This window comes from Phyllostomus hastatus, unplaced genomic scaffold, assembly GCF_019186645.2.
Source record: "Phyllostomus hastatus isolate PE091 unplaced genomic scaffold, TTU_PhHast_1.1 phas_contig_86, whole genome shotgun sequence".
Classification (NCBI taxonomy): domain Eukaryota; kingdom Metazoa; phylum Chordata; class Mammalia; order Chiroptera; family Phyllostomidae; genus Phyllostomus; species Phyllostomus hastatus.
In genome coordinates this window covers 32,022,561-32,044,409 of record NW_025333977.1, presented here as the reverse complement: position 1 = coordinate 32,044,409, position 21,849 = coordinate 32,022,561, and the positions used below count along the sequence as shown (strand labels likewise).

Genomic DNA, 21,849 nt, shown 5'->3' with positions numbered 1-21,849 from the left:
TCTGAGGGCTCAGCAAGGCTTGGTCTCGGTTGTGTATTTTTACTCTTTGAACTGAAAATCTGTGAACAACTGAACAGGTGTTAGAATTCTCAGTCTCAACGGTTTCCACAGTTGCTCATGCGAGGAGCAGATCTGCAGGTGGTTGGGGCCAGCAGACAGGGTGGTCTGAGGCAGAATTCAGGCTTTCTCCAACAGTGCATTGACTCTTGGTCAACGTTTTTAAAAGTGGCAATTGGAAAGTGTGGTATGATATGGAGAGATAAGACTTTGCAATTGCAAATGACTAAAAAAGTCAGGGATGTGTGTCCCTAGATTGCTCTAGAGTGAAGGGCAAAGCTTAAGTCAATATGGTCCATGCTACAACCAGTCCTGTGCCCACCCCCACCCTTCAGGCCCCACAACCCTGACACACCCCCGCCACCCACGGCCAGTCTTGTCAGTAGAGCTGTCATCTTGGCAGGCCCGCTTGTGTGTGCTCTCAGCAGGTCCTATCTTCAGAACAGCCCTCCCTGCCATGCTCCCTTTTTCCAATCTTCTACCAATTGATCAACTCAAGAATATTGAGAATTTGACCCTGTAAGGGGCCCAGTGGACAAGAGGGGAGATGGGAGATTGGACTTGTTCAAACTAAGCTCCAGAGTGCAAAGAATAGAAATGAACTGATACATTTGATTTTTAGTTTTTTAAAATCCATACACAAGGATATTTTTTCATTGTTTTTAGAGAGAGAGGAAGGAATCTCTCTCTCTCTCTCTCTCTCTCTCTCTCCCTCAACATCAATGTGAAGGAGAAATATCAATTGGTTGCCTTCTCGTGGTTGCTCTAACCAAGGATCAAACCTGTAACCTGGGTAGGTGCCTTGACCAGGAATAGAACCTGTGAACTTTCAGTTTATGGGATGACGCTCCAACCCACTGAGCCACACTGACATGTGCTGAACTGATGCATCTGAGACACCTCATCTGTAAAATGAATATTAAATAACACAATGATAAGACTGTGCTATAAGCTGTAAAAGGCTATATATACATAATGGGCTCATATTATGAGGATGATGATAATTGAAAAATAAGACATGAAAGCCAATCAATTTTACAACTTCATTTTCATCGCTGTAGAGATTTGGGGGTTGTTTGTTACTACAGCATAATTAGTCTTACGGTGCCTGTACCCTGAGAGATCATATTATCCTTCAGTCTTTTCTCTAGGCCTGTTTCTACATATGTTTTCTTTATAAAAATAGGATCATAATGTACTAGTGACTTTGTGATGTGCTTTTTCATTTCATCTGCAAATATTTCAGAACATATCTCTAAAAGGTAAGATTCTTCTTTAAACATAGCCATACCATCATCACGCTTAAAATTATAATTGCTTCATATCATCAAATATTAGTCATGAACAAATTTCTGACCTTTAAAATTATTTTGTTTAAATCAGGGATCCAAATAGTTTCCTGTTTTGCAAAAGCTATTGATGTGTCTCTTAAATGTCTTTTCACCCTTAGCCCCCCCTCCCTGCCCCACCCCCACCCTTGTGGTGTATTTCAGGAAAAAACTGCACTGCTTGCTCTGTGTAGTTTCCCACAGTCTGGATTTTGCTGATCTTCCCATGGTGTCATTTGACATGTTCCTCTTCCCCTGCATGTAGTTACACATGGATTTCCATCTACGCTGGAGGTCAGCAGCCCAACCCCCCTGTTGTTCAAGGGTCAGCTTTACTCCCTGTAGCTGTTGATCAAATCTAGAGGCCTGATCAGATTCCATGAACAGATTTTTAAACTTAAAGCATTGTAAAAATTTTCTATACCATTTAATATTCTTCTACAACATGTTTTCTTAATGACTACAGAGCTGTCAAAAATATGAATGCATGGTCATGTATTTAGCTAGCCCCTTATTGTTGGTAAGTTGGGTTGTTTCTAATTTTTTGCTACCACAAACAATTCACTGAAAAATGTCTTTGTGGACTGATCATTTTCTGGTCTTACTTGCTGCCTTTCTATTCTCTTAGTTCCTGCGGATGGTGGATGCCTGCGCCAGCTTCCTCACGGAAGCCTTGAATCCAGAAAACTGTGTTGGAATACTGAGGCTGGCAGACACCCACTCCTTGGACAGTCTAAAGAAGCAGGTTCAAAGTTACATCATCCAGAACTTTGTGCAGATTCTGAACGCCGAGGAGTTCCTTGAACTTCCCGTGGACACTTTGTACCACATCTTGAAGAGTGATGACCTATATGTGACGGAGGAGGCTCAGGTGTTTGAGACTGTGATGAGCTGGGTGCGGCACAAACAGTCAGAACGCCTCTGCTTGCTCCCCTACATCCTGGAGAACGTGCGCTTGCCACTTCTGGACCCCTGGTACTTTGTGGAGACGGTGGAAGCAGATCCTCTCATCAGGCAGTGCCCGGAGGTCTTCCCGCTGCTCCAGGAGGCCAGGATGTACCACCTTTCTGGCAATGAGGTGAGATGAGAGGTGCCACCGATAAACAGCAAACTAACGGAGCTAGTGGGCCTCATGGAGGTATAGGTGAGTCTGGCTGGCAAATCCTTAAGGCATCAAAAAGAAGATGCTACACAGTTTAGAGTGTGAGTCAGGCAGCTCCAGGAGCCCTGGATTTCTGATTCGTAAAATGCAGATGATATTGCAATGTGCACAGCTACTGAGAGGATTAGGTGAGATACAGAAGTCTCCCAGCATCGTGCCTGGAGCATCCCTCCTCCTCCCAGCTGTATAAGGGCGGGAGGTTGGCGCAGGTGATGCACACATGGACAAAATGTGCCCCGTCCAGTCACCTTCTACAGGGTGCTGCTTAGCTCTTGCCCACTCTGGGGAACCCGGTGTTCCCTTAGTTCAGATCTCATTATTTCCTTCCTGCATTTCTGAAAATTCCTCAAAACTCACCTTCCTGTCCCCAGGCTATCCTTTTTCCAGTTCATTCACCAGCTGGATGATCTCAAACTCAAGCCTAATCATTTCTCTCTCCACTGGCTCCCCACCACTTTTGGGATAGAGCCCACACCTCCTGCCCTAGCCCCCAGAGCTGGCCCTGCTACTTCACCTCCTGCCCGCTTCTCTAGGTGCCATCACCAGCCCCTTTCTTCTGCTACAGCCCAAACACACTGCTTGGAATTCCCCAAAGTGGACCTGCTTTTTCAGCCTCCAGGCTGATGCAGGTGCTATTCAAATGCCTCTTTCCTCTTCTTCATCTAGTTAACTTCTGCTCCTGCTTCAAAATTCACTTCAAGCACCATTTTCTCCAGAGTCCTCTCTCACTCTCATAGCAGCTGGTGCATTGATGTGTTATAACACCAATGGCTACATGTTCACCGTTGGATTCCTCCTCTGTAAACATCTCCAGGCTGGGAGTGTGTTGTGGTAGAAAGTATATGTTGTATTGGAATTTTCACTTCCAGACTTTAGGAAGTTCCCTGGTATTTCATAAATGGTTGAGAAATGTTTGTTGAGTAAACAAATGGGGACCAAGATGGTGACTATACATATCATTTGAATCTACCTGGGTCTCTAACAATTGAAGAAATATCTTATTCATTACTGTGTAAAGACAAAACTAGGCTTAGTGGAGAGGAATAAAACAATCAGGAAGTAATGATATACAGACAGTTAAGTTTATACACATGAACCCACACATATATATCACTTATAATAGTTCTGGGATTGGTTACCAAGCCTTTTAAATTAGGCCATTGGTAGATATCTTAGCCAAAAGTGGCTTAGGAATGATCTGTCTGAAGCCCCTTGAGAGCCTCTTCTTTCCCTGTGTGTCTTTTCTAGTTCTGCGTTGTCTCCAGATTCACTGTCATTCATTTATTCTGCAAACATATTCTTAAACGTTTGGTAGAGCTAACCAGTGATGCTATTAGAACCAGGAGTTGTGTGTGTGTGTGTGTGTGTGTGTGTGTGTGTGTGTGTGTGTGTGTAATATAAGTACAAATTATATTTATTGTAGATATAGGGCTATTCAGGTCATTCTTTTCTTCTAGAATGAGCTTTAGTAGTTTCTGTGTCTCAAAGAATTTCTCCATGTTATAGAAATTACTGACTCTACTGGTCTAATGCCGTTCACAGTATTCCCTTACTGTCCTCTAGATGCCTGCGGCCTCCGCAGTGATGTCACTCACATCTCTCACTGCAAATATCAGTAATTTGTATTTCCTCTTTCTCCCTTGATCAGTCTTTTTTTCCCTGGTCAGAAGTTTATCAATTTTATTGATTTTCTCAAAGAACAACCTTTTGGTTTAATTTGATTTTCTCTATTGCTTTTGTTTTTTATTTCACTTATTTTTACTCTGATCTTGATTATTTCATTTCTTCTGCTTTCTTTGGGTTTAATTTTCTCTTCTTTTTGTTAGTTTCTTAAGGTAGAAGTGGAGGTCATTGATTTGACACTCCCCCCCTAATATTGTCATTAGTGCTATAAATTTCCCCCTAAGTACTACTTTAACAGCATCTCATATATTTTAATATGCTATACTTTCACTTTTTACAAATAAATCCTGAACTGCAACTACATGCCAGATGTGACAGCCGGCACTACAGAACAGTCTCTGCCTTGCTAAACATAGACAGGATACTAAGCAAATGAAAGGTGATGAGTAGAGTGATGGATGGAGTTCAGGCAAGTCCAGGTCATATCTCATGTTGGGTATGTAGGTCGCTGGCAGGTAGCCCAATGCTGGGAATCAAAACCCTCATACACTTGAAGACAGCTGTCAATTTCTGCAACTATTTTCAGTTGAACGTTTAAAGTTCAGAGTGTTGATTAACTGTACTTACAACATTCTGACTGTTTTTTGTTTCTGCTGCCCATTTATTAAGTCTCTGAAATGCAGATGATGAAGGCATTTCTCTGATATAAAATATCTCTATTATATCTTCTGCAAAATTGCCGCTGTAAGATATCTGCACTGCCTTTTGTATTTGCAGTGGGGTGGGGGGGTGGTGACGAGTGGGATTACAAACTTTGGTTTAGGCCCTGGCTGGCGTAGCTCAGTGGATTGAGCACAGACTGAGAACCAAAGCATCGCAGGTTTGATTCCCAGTCAGGGCACATGCCTGGGTTGCAGGCCATGGCCCCCAGCAACTGCACATTGATGTTTCTCTCTCTCTCTCTTTGTCCCTCCCTTCCCTCTCTAAAAATAAATAAATAAAATCTTAAAAAAACCCCCCTACATTCCTTTAAGAAAAACAAAAAAACAAACTTTGGTTTAGGAGTAAAGAGAATTCTGATATTTAAAAAGTCCCCAATGGCAGGAACTTGGACTTGCAATCAGGAGGGTCTTGGCTTTAATCTTGATTGCACTATTTTCTTACAGTAAATTGGACTCTTAGCTGCTCCAAAGCTCAGCCCTGACCTGCAGCATGAAGATAATGATACCTACCAATTGCTAGAACTGCTCTGAGAATTAAATAAGATAATGAATGAGATGAGCTCAGTACAGGGTCTGGTACATGGTAAATGCTCCACAAATGAAGACTATTCTTATGCTCAGTCAGTTTCTTCATGATGCTCTGTCTCCCACAATCAAGCATTTTCTTTGTGTCAGGCTAAAATCTCTCTTTCATCATGTCCTAAGTTTTGGCTGCCCTATTGCCCCAAATCCAGTTCAAGGCATGTTCTCATTCTCATTTTGCAGCCTGAGCAACTGAACCAACCGACCACTGTGATCCCTGGCTTGAGGTCTCATTACCAGTTGATTCTGTGAAACTTCCTGTCTGCTCACTCATGGAATGATCTTGGGTTTATTCCTGATGACAACAGTGTACGCAAGGAGGCTACTCACAGAACTCACTTAACCTTTCTTTCCCAAACTTTAACCCTTTTTGTCCTATCACTATGTCTCCCTCCTAACCTTGTCCCTCCTCTCAGTTCATGAAGGTGATGACAGTGGGACATTTTAGAACCCTAAAAGCAAATGTCTACATTTAACTTAGGAGTGGTACCTGGTACCCTCATTGGGAGAGGTCCTTTGGGGTTGAGAAAGTTGCTCCTTTGTTTCATCTCCTCCTAAATTTCCATGGACCACCTTGATCTAGATCAAGACTTGATGGCCTAGAAATGATTGCAGGCATTTATAGAGGTTGTGTCACTTTTCCATGAGACCATAGGTGGTGGAACCAGGATAAAACTCTGGTGTATTTGACTCCATACCTCTGCTCTTTCAGCTGGGTTCAAATATCCACGGTGTGGATTTCTTTGCTTGTTCAAGGCTCTAAAGCCATCATATTCTTGATGCTGAGACCCAGTTCTCCAACCTACTGGGCCCTACGCTGCTCCCTTTTGTTTTTTTACTCCTAAGGCCCTGGATGCTTAATTGTGCCCATTGTCAGGACTCTCTTCCAGAAGAAGTCTGGTAGTGAGCGAAGTCTGGCATATCATCAGGACATTGAAGTGAGGTGGGGAGTGGAAGGCGGCCAGAAGTGCGATTCCAGGCTTCAGGGCTTCATCCAGGCAGGAAGGGAGAAGCAGGAAGTGCATTTGATGGTAAACAAACCTGGACTTCTTGAAATGGCAGCAAAGCAACAACAGATACCCTTTATCAAGTATCGATTATGTGCCAGGCTCTGGGCCAAACACACTATGTATATGATCGCAAGTTCTCACGACAAACCTGTGAGGTAGTTACCATTAAAATCTTTAACATGCAGACGGTGAAACCAGGGCTCAAGGAGGTGGTCACCTGGCCATACGATGGCAGAGTTGGGAATTGGGCCCTGCTCTGCTGACTGCATAGCCTGAGCTTCAAACCCCTGTGTCACCCTGCTTTTCTGCACTCCCGTTGGTTTTCCAGATCATTTCGGAGCGCACCAAGCCCAGGATGCACGAGTTCCAGTCTGAGGTGTTCATGATCATTGGTGGCTGCACGAAGGATGAGCGGTTTGTGGCAGAGGTAACCTGCCTGGACCCCCTGAGGCGCAGCCGCCTGGAGGTGGCCAAGCTCCCGATGACGGAGCAAGAGCTGGAGAGTGAGAATAAGAAGTGGGTGGAGTTTGCATGCGTGACATTAAAAAATGAGGTCTACATCTCAGGTAAGCAGGAGCCATGCAATGCCAAAGCAAGCTGCCAGTGGCACTACGTATTTTCCTGAGCTCGGCCGTCGTCCTAGAAGAAGTAATATGAATGGCAATGATATAGCTCTGACTGGGTCAGGCTATGAAAAGTGGGAGCTCAGGTGGTCTTACTTTGGAAAGCACATTTTTACTTAATGAACACTAACCTGTGAGCAGCACTGTACTAGGATCTGGGGCAGTAGTAGGCAGAGAGGCCCACTCCTTCATGGAAGAGGAACCAGGAAAATGATACCAGAATTTACTTGGTGTCTGCTATAGGCATAATACACTAAGCTCAGCACTGGAAATACAATAATGAATAAAAATGTCTGCTGCTCTTCTCCCAAACACGACCTCTGAAGTTTATTGGGTCATACATTTAGATTCGTCAGTAGCACCCAGTACCTTTTCATTTCTTACTTTGAAACAGGTCAATTAAATATCTGCAATCACTTTATGCCTGAAGACCATTAGTCTTTAAATTCTATGACAGTCAACACCATTCCCAGCACCTGGCCCTGTGTCTGGCCACCAGAGTAAGTGCTCAACAAATATTTGTTAAATGACATACATTTTTACCATCTCTACAGCAGAATAGATGGATTTACACTTTGGTAGCATTTAATCATTTGTCTCTCACATCAACTCTATAAGGTAGGTGATTTAAATCTCCAGGTTACAAATAGAGAAAACTAAGGCTCAGAAAGCTGATGAAATGTACCTCAGGCCGCACACAGGTAAATGTCAGGCAGGTTTCCAGCCAGGTTCTCTGAGTTCCACGCTCTCCCCATGACATCAAAAGCCGCCCAGCTCTTCTTGGGGTCCTAAGGGAGGATACAAGTATCCCTTCCCTTCCCTAGAAGGTGTTCTGTAATCTACACTTATTTCTGGAAGAGCTGCTTCCCAGAGCTGGCTTCCCCCAAAATCAAGGGCAGGTCAGTTCTTCTTCAGATATATGAATATCACAGATTAGGTCATAGCTTTCTTTTATCTTGTAGAAGTGTATTTTAATTGTTGGAGAAGATTCCAGTAAGAGAAAGTATAAAATAAAATATGGCAGTTTCTCTGTGTCATTACAATCCTTTATTTTTAATTAAAAATGATTTTATACTGTCTTAGAGTAAGTAACGACAGCTTCAGTAGCAAACTCTATATCTAAGAAAATTACCATAACAGCATGCAGGGTTTGTCCTGCTTGTTCAGGAACCTGGCTGGGCTCCTTCCATCTTGTGATGCTACTGTTTTCTATATATGGTCTTCATTTCAAGAAGAGAGAGAAAATGAAGAACTTGAGAAGGCACAGCTGCTCATCATGGCCTCAGCTTGGATGTGAGGCGTCAGTTCGACTCACAGCCTATTGGCAAGATTGAGCCACATGCCTTCCTTGCACCCCCACCCCCTGCAGGGGGACTGGGAAATGTAGTTTAACCTTGTGCCCAGGAGGAAAAGACAGGGTTGGTAGTCACAGCCAGTCTTTGCCACATTCACTGCATGCTGTTCTACAACTTGCTTTTCCCCTCTCTTAAACGTGTTGTTGTCTTTTTTAAAATTTTATTTATTTTTAGAGAGGGAAGAGAGGTTATTGTTTATTTTTAGAGAGGGAAGAGAGGGAGAGAGAGAGAGAGAGAGAGAGAGAGGGAGGGAGAGACATCAATGTGCAGTTGCTGGGGGTCGTGGCCTGCAACCCAGGCATGTGCCCTGACTGGGAATCGAACCGATGTTTTGGTTCGCAGCCCGCACTCAATCCACTGAGCTATGCCAGCTAGGGCTTTGTTGTTGTCTTTTAAAAAAATGATACAAACAATACATGACAGCGTGCTTGTTATACACAATTAAATCAGCAGAAACTTGTACTTCAAGTCACAATGCATTTTCCACTCCACTGCATGTTGGCATAATACATCTATACATGCATTAAGTGGTATCATACATGTGAGGCACAGCACACTCGCAAGCACGTGGGGACACCCTCACAGTGTTAGCCATCTTCAGTGTCATTGTCATTATCGTTATTCTTTTTACCAGCTACAGGGCAGTCTGCTGAATGAATGAACCATAATATTTTTTCAGGTTTTGTTTTCCTACTAAAGCAATACTGTAACAGGCATTCTTACGCACGTGTGTTTATGAACTTGTGCAGCTAGTTGGAGAGATTCCTGGAAGTGGTCATAAGATGTGTGAATTTGGAATTCTTGTAGATATTGCTAAATCGTCTTCCAGAAAGTTTGTACCAATTTACAGTTCAACCAATGATGAATAACAATGGCCATTTTCTACATCCTGGCTAACACTTTTTGTTATTTTTTATTATCAGTTAATTACATTTTTAATAACCTAGAATGCTTAAATTTACACTTTGGATCATGAATAAGGTCAAGCATATTTTCATATATTTATTAGTTAACTGTATTTATTTTAAAATTTGTTCACATCCTTTGTTTTTCTATTGGCTATTTGTCTTTTTCTTATTCAGTTTCTGGAGCTCTTATCATATACCTTTTTCTACTTGTATTGCAAACACTTTCTCCCAGGCTGTGGTTGTCTTTTGATTTATATTTTATATAGTAACTTTCTTATATGACTCTGGGATTCTAATCTTGCTTAGAAAGCCCTTTCCCACCCCAAGATCATGAGTATTTTTTCCTATATACAATTAGTTACTTTATAGCATGTGCATTTGAGGTTTATATTAAGAGTAATGTGAAATAGGGATCTACTTCATTTTTTTCCTAAATAAATCGCCAATGCTCTAATACCATTTATTTAATTATCTCTATACCTTTTAGTATGTTTCTGTACTCTTGTTTTTCATCCATCCGTGTCAGTAGTCTGATGCAGCACTGCGTCGTTTTCATTACAGCTCTGTAGTACATTTTGGTATTTGCTAGGGAAAGCCCCCCTCTTCATTCTTCTTTTTCAAAAGTTCCTTAGAAATTTTTCCAAATTTACCCTTCCAAATGAAATTTAGAATGATCTTTTCAAGTTCCCTGAGAAGTCCTGAAGGCACCGAGTAAATGGGTTTATCTGGGGAAGATTGGCATCTTTGCAATAATATGTCTTCTTACCCATGCACACGATCTTCCCACCTAGCTAATCAGGTCGTCTTTTATGCCCTAAAGCAAAATTCACAGTTTTTTTCTTTTTAACATAATTTGCATACATTTCTTTGAAACCTTATAGTTATGCAATAATGTTTGACACTACCTAAATGGGACCAATGTTGCCGTGTTTTACATAAATAGAGACCTCTAAGAGGCACACAACCCAAAGGAAAATGACTAAACTAAATGAACAGAAAATTCACAGAAGATGAAAAAGCTCAGCCTCCCTAATAACCAGGGAAAACCAAACTGTGACACTGTTTTTCTCCATTAAGCTATAAAGCAACAACAACAATCCCCCCAAACAATCCAAAACCCTTCCTCACATCCTCTGGGGGCGGGGTATGGGGAAGGGTCAACCAGGACAGCTTGAGAGGGCTCTTAGGCAACACTTAGCAAAATTCAAGGTATGTACAACCTTGACCTAGGAAACCCGCTTCTGGGCTCCATCCTAGAGGAGCACTTACCCATGACACGAAGTGTCGCTAGTGATACTCCTTGGTGCACTAGGGCACTAGGGCCCATTAATAAATCTGAAAAGTACATCCTTTTCTTTAAGTAGTTGGTATTCTGTGCTGATGGGGAAATGGAAACACAAAGCTGTTAAAATATTTGATTAAAGTCACCAAAAAAGACAGTTCTTGGTTTTGTTCTCTCTTCCTAATTGAATCATGTATTTTCCATTTATTAAGAGAATTGTCTTGAAAAAAATTATTTACTAGCTCACTCTCATGTTTTCTATTGTGGACATCTCATTCTTTTATAACAAAAATTGTTTAAGAATAGAATGACCCCCACTTATTTTTTAGATAGATATAAACCAAGAGAATTATGAAGATATCTTGGTTTGCATTTTTAAAAACTAAATAAGCAAAGCAAACACAGAGCTTAAGCTGCTTTTTAATTTGCTTGTTGGTCAAGGGCAGCCCTACCATCCCTGCCTGCAACAGTCCAAGATTACGTGTCCTGCCTGACGTCCCACCTCTTAGCTGCACAAATGCAGAATCCAGGCTCCCGCTGGCCCCCACCTTCACAGGAGGGTGTGGTCCCACCTCCTCGAAGCCCACCACTTCCCTGAACTCTCACGACACAGGGGTGACACATGACACAGTGGGGAGAATTATCCACCCCAGACTTACACTGTCTCTCCCTGTTCCCCTGTGTTGGCTCTGTCTCCCAGAGAGACCACATAGCCCTCCAGGATGCCTTTTCTCTTTTCTTAGGGGAACTGGCCTGGGGATTTAGCATTTATTTATTTTTATTTTATTTTAAAAAATATTTTATTGTTTATACTAGTACACTGGTCCCAAATTTCCCCCTTTGCCCCCCTCCACCCAGCCTGCCCCCGACTTCCATAGTCAGTCCCCACACCATTGGAAAGCTAGGTACTATGGAAACAGACAGAAATAGAGACAATCTCTAACTCACAACCAGGCTAGATTCCAATTGTTTACAAGTCAATGGCTTAGAAAATGAAATGTAGTTCCCCCCCCCCCCCCAAAAGAAGTAACACTCTGTGTCCTGATTGGGCCTGTAGGCTATTTATTCCTCTGTGGCAACAGAGTATGGTGTTATTTCTTTTCTGTTTTTTTATGGATTTTTAAAAATATTTTTATTGGTTATACTATTATAGTTGTCCCATTATTTTTTCTCTCCTTTATTCCCCTTCTCCCTGCACTCCCCCTCCCTCCAGCATTCCCCCCCACCCCACTCAGCTCATGTCCATGGGTCATACATATAAGTTCGTCTTCTCCATTTCCTATACTATTCTTAACCTCCCCCTGTCTATTTTGAGCCTACAATTTATGCTTCTTATTCCCTGTAACTTTTTCCCCATTCTCCCCATCTCCCTCTCCCCACTGATAACCCTCCATGTGATTTCCATTTCTGTGATTCTGTTCCTGTTCTAATTTTTTGCTTAGGTTTTTTTTTTTTTAGGGTTAGTTGTTGATAGTCATAAGTTTGTTGTCATTCTACTGTTCATACTTTTGATCTTCTTTTCTTAGGTAAGTCTCTTATTTCATATAATAAGGGCTTGGTGATGGTGAACTCTTTTAACTTGACCTTATCTGGAAGCCCTTTATCTGCCCTTCCATTCTAAATGAAAGCTTTGCTGGATAGAGCAATCTTGGATGTAGGTCCTTGCCTTTCATGACTTGGAATACTTCTTTCAGGCCCCTTCTTGCCTGCAAGGTCTCTTGAGAAATCAGCTGATTGTCTTATGGGAACTCCTTTGTACGTAACTGTCTCCTTTTCTCTTGCTGCTTTTAAGATCCTCTCTTTATCTTTAATCTTGAGTAATATAATTATGATGTGCGTTGGTGTGTGCTACTTTGGGTTCAACTTCTGAGCTTTCTTGGGACTCTCTGAGCTTCCTGGACTTCCTGGAAATCTATTTCCTTTGCCAGATTGGGGAAGTTCTCCTTCATTATGTTTTCAAATAAGTTTTCAATTTCTTGCTCTTCCTCTTCTCCTTCTGGCACCCTTATGATTCAGATGTTGGAACATTTAAAGTTGTCCTGGAGGTTCCTAAGCTTCTCCTCATTTTTTTGAATTCTTGCTTCTTCATTCTTTTCTGGTTGAATCTTTATTTCTTCCTTCTGCTCCAAACCGTTGATTTAAGTCCTGGTTTTCTCCCCTTTACTGTCGGTTCCCTGTATATTTTTCTTTATTTCACTTTGCATAGCCTTCACTTCTTCCTCTATTTTGTGACCATACTCAACCAATTCTGTGAGCATCCTGATTACCAGTGTTTTGAACTGTGCATCTGATAAGTTGGCTATCTCTTCATCGATTAGTTCTATTTTTGGATCTTTGATCTGTTCTTTCATTTGGGTCATTTTTTTTTTTTTTGTCTCAGTGCATGTGTTATGTTATGAGGGGTGGAGCCTTAGGTAATCGCCACGGCCGGGCAACCCATGTTGCTGTGTTGCAGTGTTATCTGTGGGGGAGGAATCTGAGAGGGAACAATGTTGCTTGCTCAGCTCTCAACCAGCTTTCAGTCACTTTCCCTGCTCTCTACAACCAAATCGGGCCCTTCTAATGCCAATTCCCAGGTGGGTGGGTTTGTGTACATTCTAGGACCCCGTTGGTCCAATGAACTCTCCTGTGAGACTGGGAGTTCTTCCTGTCACTGCAATACCCACAGGTTTTTACAGCCAGAGGTTTGGGGGCTTTATGTCCCTGTGCTCTGACCCTGGGTTGAGCACTTTGTCTCACTCCCCAATTGGTCCTCCCAGTTTCTCCAAGTGCAAGTGTGGGACCATCTGGTTGGCCAGTTGCTGCCTTGCTGAGCCTCTTTTCTGCTCTGGCTGCCTGTCTCTACCCCTCCTACTGGTCTGAATGAATATTCCTTCTTTAACTCCTTGGTTGTTGGACTTCCATACAGTTTGATTTTATGGCAGTTCTGGTTATTTTTTGTTTTTATATTTGTTGTTGTCCTTCTTTCGGTTGTGTGAGGAGGTAAAGTATATCTACCTATGCCTCCATCTTGGCTGGAAGTTGGATTTAGCATTTATGGACCTATGGGAAATTATAGGAGAAGCTGTATTTCTGATACATCTGGTGTTTTTTTAAATGGTCCGTATCTCTTCTAGGTGGCAAAGAAACACAGCATGATGTTTGGAAATATAATTCTTCGATCAACAAGTGGATTCAAATTGAGTATTTGAACATAGGCCGCTGGAGGCATAAGATGGTGGTGTTGGGTGGCAAGGTCTACGTGATCGGGGGTTTCGATGGCTTGCAGAGGATCAACAACGTGGAGACCTATGACCCCTTCCACAACTGCTGGTCAGAGGTACAGGAGATTACTTCTATGGGTAACTCTGTTTGTATTATTACTTCAAAGCTTAAAGAAGGGGTACATGTCAATGTAGGTGTGTGGCTTTCTGATCACTTGGCTCCCACTGAGGACATTTTTGGTGGCTCTCAGCTCCCTTCATCATGGGAGCCATTGCTGATCAGGTCACAGAAATGACACCCTTCTGGCTCCTGGCCAGAACCCCAGATGCAGAGGGGAGGCTTGGTCCTAATCTGGGTGCATGTCGTGGCCCACAGTTTCTGTGTCCTCAAATGCCTTCTGCCCTTGTCTTCTCCACATGGGACTCACAAGGACCCCTTTAGTACACTGTTTCTGCAATGCAGAGTCATTTGGCAGTGTTTAGAAATCAGTCATTGTTTATTCATTTATTAACGAATAATAATTTACATAGCTGCATGCAAGAGTTTAACAATGCAAACTCATGTATATATCACACTCAGGGAAAGGTAGGGCATTGCTAATCAATGGCATAGAGATGGGCAAGCTCTGGAGACCTGCTGTACAACACTTTGCCTATAGATAACAATTCTGTATTATACACTCAAAAATTTGTTAAGAGGGTAGACTTCACGCAAAGTATTCTTACCACAATAATTATTTTTAAAAAGGTAAAGTGATCTCACTTTCTGGTATTTCCAGATTACTTCCATTTGCATACTTTCTTCTCTTATCAGCTCATATGTCAGAGCATGTTCCACTTTGGAGAGTGGTCATTGCAGAATGGTCATTGCAAACATGGCAAGGGTAGCCAGGTACTCATGGCATCCAGTCAGGACCCATCAACCTGAAAAGTGCCAAATGGGGAGCCCTTAACGTTTCAGGGGGTGCACCTAAGATCTTCTTAGTTCAGCAAGTCCTATTACTTGGCACTTGTGTGTTGCTCCATGGCCCAAGAGGGTTATGCCAATGGGCAAGAAGCTCTTGGAGGTCTCCTTTAGTGCCCTGGCATTCACAGAGTATAAGCACAGGTCTGGCTTAATCCCAAAATCTGCATGTTGCCCCGGAGTGGGACAGTCTGCTTACCTGTGACTACCTGAAACGCTTCTACTAGTTTTCCTTCATGGATATTATAAGCACCAAGAATAATGTCTGGCACATGGTACATAATTTTTGAGTGAATAAACACATGGATGAATATGAACATGCATACTGGAGAAGGCATTTTTCTCCAACACTGGCTGGTTTCATCTGTATAAACACTTGCCAATTCTCCTTCTCACCTGAGAACTGAATTCTGGGAGAAACAGGCTGGAAACATCCAATACCTGCCCGCAGTCTGGAGGGAGGGTGGGAGACGTGTGCTTTGATCCTCTCTGTGTCTAAAGGGGAGTCAAGGCTACAGGCCTCGTGACATCAGGCAAAGGATGTCCAGGCTTGTGTCCCCTGGCTCCCGGCCTGTGTCCGTGAGCCACGGCAACCATCTGGGCAATGTGACTGACAGCTTTTCCCGGGGCCCTGTGTCTCTGCAGGCTGCACCCCTCCTTGTTCATGTCAGTTCCTTCGCAGCCACCAGCCATAAGAAAAAGCTCTATGTGATTGGGGGAGGGCCCAATGGGAAACTGGCCACGGACAAGACTCAATGTTATGACCCTTCAACCAATAAGTGGAGTTTAAAGGCGTCCATGCCAGTGGAGGCTAAATGCATCAATGCAGTGAGTTTCCGGGACCGCATCTATGTTGTTGGTAAGTGACCAAATGGCTTCTTATTCATTCGAGGTCTAAACCCACGCAGCCCTGCGGGTAGATCAGACAAAGCCCCCCTGGGAACTCACAAGTTCCTGGTTGAAAAGAAAGTGAAGGTAGGATGGGTCCAGGCTTTGGTGGGATTTCCCTTGAGTCCAGGAGGCAGAAGACAGCCCCCATTTGGGAGACATACAGAGCAGATCGTTCCCGGGGCCTAGGGACAGCGCTGGACGTCACTGCAGGAACGTGTACAGACACTGAAATGTGGCCAGTATGACGAGTACCCCCCAAATGGTAGCTACCATGATTTCTTATTTGGCATTCATGGGAATTTTACTCTTCCTACTTGCTTTGGGGCCTCTGAAAAGTTGTAGTTTGCCAGAAGGAAAGCCTGGCCAGCCAGACCATAGCTGGCATGGGATTGTTACGGGTGACGGATCTCAATCCTGACTACTCATTAGAATCACCTTGGGAGCTTATTACAAAAGTGTGGGTGGCCGGGCCTCACTCCAGACGGATGAAATTAGGATGGGAAAGGGGTCATTGGCCAACAGTGCCACTGTTTTTAACGTACAGGTGATTTTAATGCGCAGCAAGGGTTGAGAACTACTGACAAAGGAGATGCCAAAAATAAATAACTTTAGCAAATAAGAGCTAATGAGAAAAATAAAATATGAGAAGAGATTAAGAAAAAAACCCTCTCTCCCTTGCTTCAGGTTTCCTCTGTGTGTATGGGCAGGCTCATGACTCTGCTTGAAGGTCTGATCTCCAGACAAGTAACTTGGGCTGGTGTCCCAGGTCATGCTCAGTTCAAAGAGGGGCCACTGCCTCTGGTTACTGTCACGTGTTGGTGGCTTCTATGTTCCAGGCCTTCTGCCAGTTACTTCACGCTCATGGTCCCTCTGACGTCTTATAATCATGTGCTCATAGTTACAATTCAAAAAGCGGCAGAGCTGGAGTTATGAGCGGAGTCTGCCTGATGGACCAGGTGGTGTTTCCTCCAGGGAGCAGTCTTGGGGTGCATTTGGTAGCCAGGTGAAGCCAGGCGTCCCTTGGAGTCTGATTAGCACCTGGATGCAGAATTTAAAGTGTCTCCAGCACTTGCTGTCTCTAGTAATCGACTCAGGGTTTTTAGAAAGCTATAAATCTACTTTCTCCTGGCAAGATGGTAGATTTGACTTAACCGGAAGCAGGGGGTCAGTGGTTAAGGGGGAAGAAATCCAGAAAAGTAGCAAAGTTCCCATCGTGTTGCCCTTCGTCTTCAGGTGGGGCCATGAGAGCGCTGTACGCCTACAGCCCCCTGGAGGACAGCTGGTGCCTGGTGACCCAGCTCAGCCACGAGAGGGCCAGCTGCGGCATCGCGCCCTGCAACAACCGGCTCTACATCACCGGGGGGCGGGACGAGAAGAACGAGGTCATCGCCACGGTGCTGTGCTGGGACCCGGAGGCCCAGAAACTGACCGAGGAGTGCGTCCTGCCCCGGGGGGTGTCGCACCACGGCAGCGTCACCATCAGGAAGTCGTACACCCACATCCGGAGGATCGTGCCGGGAGCAGTGTCAGTGTGACTGCGGGAGCCGGGCAGTGCGGCCCGGGGACCCTCCGCACCCCTCACCCATGTCCTGCCCACTGCAGACAGCAGGCGCGGCTTGGGCTTTAGGCCAAACAGCAGAATCCCTTTGGCTCCCCACGGGGAGGCTCCTCGGAAGTCACGTCTTTGGGACACTTGAGAGCAGCCAGGAATGTTTGCGTGATCTACCTCAGGAGAGAAGAAGAGTAACACTTTACACTCAGGACACACCTGCCCCATGCCAGGGTCTGTGCCGGGCACTCGTGTGTATCCATTCACTTAACCATCACAATGACCAGTGGCTGGGTGTTATCACTCCCGTCTCACAAGTGAGGAAACCAAGCTTCGGAAAGGCTAAGTGGTTTGCCCCAGGTCACTCAGATTGCAAGTAGCAAAGCCAGGAGTCTAAACCCAGGTATTTCAACTTCCAAGCCAGTGCCCTTTCTGACAAACTGTCTCTCTCAGAGCACAAAACAAGAAACAAAAGCATCATCCCCCTGCCCCCGCCAAAACTGGCTCTTTGTTTTGTTTTGTTTTGAAACGTTTGCTGAAGGATTCACTAAACAAGGCAGGGAAATAAAGGTGTTTCTCTCTCTCTCTCCTCCCCTCCCCCCACGTATATTTAAACCATATGGAATCCTTGGTGTGGGAGCCTTGGGTTCCTTGTCAGGAGTGTCTCATAGGTTGTTTCATCTGACAGGTCAGGGAAGGCCCATTTGCTTTGAAAGAAATTAAAAAAAAAAACCAACAAACCCAAAAAACAAAGAACAAAAAAACTTGTGTTCTGTTCTCCATCAAAAGCCTCTAGTTGTTGGAGATCATGGGAGGCCCATCTGGCACTGGGACTGGCATTACCAGGCAGGTTGTGCCTTCCACACAGTCTAGTGTCCTGGCCTCTTTGTGCCTAACTGTTGTGCTGCGGTGCAGAAAAGGGCTCCTGTAGACTCGAGCACTGTCTTCAGAAGGCGTAAACATCCCCACAGGCTGCGGGCCCCCGTGGGACTGACCAGCTCTTCTCCACGGCACACGTCCCATTTCTTAGATGGTGATGTGGGTCCATGTCCCTGATACCCCACCTCCCTGGAGCCTGAGTTTTCAGGGTCATTTTAAGCCTTTCTATTTGGATTTTGGATCAGCTTCGCACGATTTTGACTCAAACACCAGAGTCTGTCCTTTAAGCGCTAGGGCTTTCAAATGAGCTCACTGGAAATTCATTCTAATCCCCACGTTGGGGAAACAGATTAAGAGATCTTGTTTCATATGCCGTATTTAAAAGCAACAACAATGGTAACAACATAGTAACTGTATTACCCAATGTGCTTTATTTTCATCATATGATTTAAAATCTCTTTATAGAGTTTTATGTCATGTCAGATGTGGCATATCGAGTCTGTGCTTCTCGGCAGTTTGGAACTTGATAGGGGGCTTAATTTTCATAGAAAAGTTATGGTTAGAAGAAGCTAAAATTCAAAGCAGCTAAAAAAGACTTGGAAAATTGCAAGTGAGACTTATTCATGCTCAGGTTGAAGACAAACATAAGTGCATGTCAGTGTGTGAAAAGCTCCGAGCTTACAGTCATATGTGACAGCTCAGTTACCCACCATGGAAGTGGGACGGGAAAGTGCGGACGCACCTGTGGAAGTTTAGAACACATGTATCACTTGCTTGTGAGCGCTAATAACTGTGACAAAGCTCTCAATTTAATTTCGTTTAATTGAGCAAACGTTCAAGTCATTCTTTATGTTTGTCACACTTTGGGAACACCAATGAATGAAACAAATCCCCACCACAGAGATACTCAGTAAATAGGTAAATATGCCACATGTCAATATTATAATTTTTCTTTTCATCAAGTCAGCAAAAACTTTGATGTGTGTAAAGTTTTGAGGCTGCGTCCAAGTCCTTATTGTCCTTCCAATTGGTCTCTCTGGAGAGCTGTGTGTTTGGCTTAATGATGTGGCCGCTGCTTACGTGTTTGTCTTTCTCCGAGATCACCTTCTGAAACGTTTATGAGTTACAGGAGAAATCAGTCATATTCCAAAAATGGTTTCAGGGAAGAACTTCCAAAGTGGATATCCAATGACACCATCACAGCCACACACGACGAGCACCGCCGCCCCCCCCCCCCCCCACCACCAGAAGGAGAACGCTCTTCCTTTTGTTAAACACTCTTCAGTAAGAGAAGGCAGCAAATTTTGAGAGTCAGTGGGCCAACCCTGTGCTAGGAAAGTGAAGATTTAGAATCTCTCTGTTATAAACCTGGTTCTAAATGTGGGCCCCAAGTTTCAGGACAAGTTCTGAACACCTAAATGAAGACAAAGAATGAATTCTATATAATGCTTATCTCATCAGACATGCAGGTGACTTGGGGTAAAAATCTCACGTCCCTGGCTCTCAAGAGACAGGGATTCTTGATAATGGCGTGAGTTAGTGGGCAGGCATACCTATTAAGATGATCCAGAGTTCTGCACTTGAAGCTACCAGTCTGTAGCTTTCAGGGAAAAATTTTTTCAAATCATTTTGGGGAAACTTGATAGGTATAAACTTCTAGGCACTAGCCAGGGATAGAAGCACATCTAGTTTGTGCCAAGTTAACTTTCATAACTCACCAGCAGGGTCATGAGGCAGATTGGGTCCCGGTGAGCCAGAAGCAAAGGTCCCTGGGACTTGAGCCAGGCATTTAGGACATCCTGTCACAGCAGACTGGATCTTGAGGCAGGTCCTGTGTGGGGACAGACCGCCCCTGGATGGGAGGAACAGGGTGAGGTAGAAAGAGGAGGAGGTCCTGTCTAAGAAAAATGATATGTCTAGAAAATGATATCAGGATCCCTGGAGTTTGTGAGCACAACTTTATGCTTAATAAGTATAAGGGGCAAATAAAGAAAAGGGGTTCCATCCAAGGGGGTTCCAGGAAGGAACCCACTTCTTAGAAATAAGGCACAAGTTAGAGCAGCATTAACAGTCACATCCATGTACTCGAGGGCCTCAGAGCTGCTTGGCTGGGTCTCTCACTTTACTGGACCGAGAGAAAGACGCGCAGAGGCTTGGGGTGCAACCTGTAGTGAAGGTTAAGGGACCACAGTTGGCAAGGCTGGTCTACAATGGACATGGAGCTAAGCTTACCTGAACATCAACAGATAAAGTCTCTTAGCTTTCATCACATTCTGCTGTCAATGACTTTCTCTCTCTCACACATACACACACATGCACACACATTGCCCTTGAACCCAAAGCAAACTACGCTCTCAGGAAAATGCAAATACCCTTTGCTTATAGCTGTGAAAAGTATAGCTTTGCTATTTATAAAAGTCCTTGAGGTACTGTTGTTATTTACTTATCCTACTTGATTTTGAAAAATAAATAGTAATAAAATTTTCAAAGTGGGGCAACACCCCAGGAATTTCTTGTATAAAGTTCTAACTTAGGGTTGCAAAATCTTTTTGTCTCTGAATAGCTGATCTGGATGTTGTAATAGATCTCATAATATGAAGAGTCAACCTTCATGGAAATCTACAAATATTTCAAATATGTCTAACTGCAAAACCAGTTTTGATGGATTGGATTTTCATATTTTTAGGTAAAAATAGTCAACACTTAGTTAACTGAATCCTTTAAGTATTTTGGCTACATGAGTTTGTATTTTTTAAAAAAATGATCAAACTAAGGATATTGTTTTTGGTAAATATGCAAATAAAGTTTTTATTTATTCAATAAAATGTGTGTGCAATGCATAAGAATATATTGTATACAATTATTAGAAGAATTTTTTCATGTTTTGGTTGCTATGAGTACATGGTATCTGAATAGAAATTAATTTAGGGGGTATAAATTTAAAACATTTCAGTGGGTTCAAGAGGGTATAAATAATTTCATAGGATAAGATTACCCAGATTTGGTTTATAGATTGACAAGAAGTAGACAGCTTTTCTCCCCCTAGCCCATCATTGCCTCTCTGTGCAAACTTTTACCAACTCATTTGCAAACCATGTGACTCTCATTCTGCCTGGTCTTACCTCTGGTTACAAGGGGCTCCCTTCTAGCTTTCTGGTTTCTGGTCTGACCTCTCGGCCCTGCTTTAACCAACCAATGTCACTGTGCGGTCCTAAAGCCTTATCCGACCCGTGCTTCTGAGATCAGAGCACGTGGAACTGGGCATAGGACACAGGCAGCCGTGGTTCTCAACTGCTGGAAAACTTGTCACTGACTTAGTTTATTTTGGAAAAGTAAGGAAAATGTAGCAAGTAGTAAGGAAAATGTCCTATGCAACCGAAAAGGAAAACCTGAGGCTTTAAGGAAATGTGGAGTCACCTGAATAGCTTTAGACCATTCCACCTGGGCCTCCTTAGAAATAGAGGTTTTTGCTCCTCTGTGGGTTTTCTGGGTGGAAAACCTTGGGAAGCAGCAGCATCTCATGGGTGGGAAGTGCGCTGGAGTTCATCGCGGGCCACCTGTCACACAGCCAGTGAACCAGCTGCAGTGAGTCAAAGCGTGGTTTAGACCCAGTTTCACTGTGAGCCCTCCAGCTTCTCCGCTGGGTCTAATGGTGATCTGATGCCTGGGCGGCGGGGCTGGGGCCTGGTGTCTACTCAGCTTAGTGTTTTT

At 43.7% G+C, this 21,849-nt stretch overlaps 1 protein-coding gene across 1 annotated transcript in view; it reads left to right on the top strand.

Annotated features, from left to right (window-relative positions):
- The window catches only part of KLHL6 (kelch like family member 6), a 61,264-nt gene extending 40,299 nt beyond the window's left edge, over nucleotides 1-20,965 (top strand). The window contains exons 3-7 of the mRNA XM_045852015.1: nucleotides 2,014-2,463; nucleotides 6,813-7,050; nucleotides 13,769-13,971; nucleotides 15,465-15,678; nucleotides 16,944-20,965. Coding sequence (XP_045707971.1) covers nucleotides 2,014-2,463; nucleotides 6,813-7,050; nucleotides 13,769-13,971; nucleotides 15,465-15,678; nucleotides 16,944-17,245 — 1,407 coding nt within the window. The 3' untranslated portion in view covers nucleotides 17,246-20,965. The remainder of the gene's footprint in view (nucleotides 1-2,013; nucleotides 2,464-6,812; nucleotides 7,051-13,768; nucleotides 13,972-15,464; nucleotides 15,679-16,943) is intronic.
- The last annotated feature ends 884 nt before the right edge of the window (nucleotides 20,966-21,849 follow it).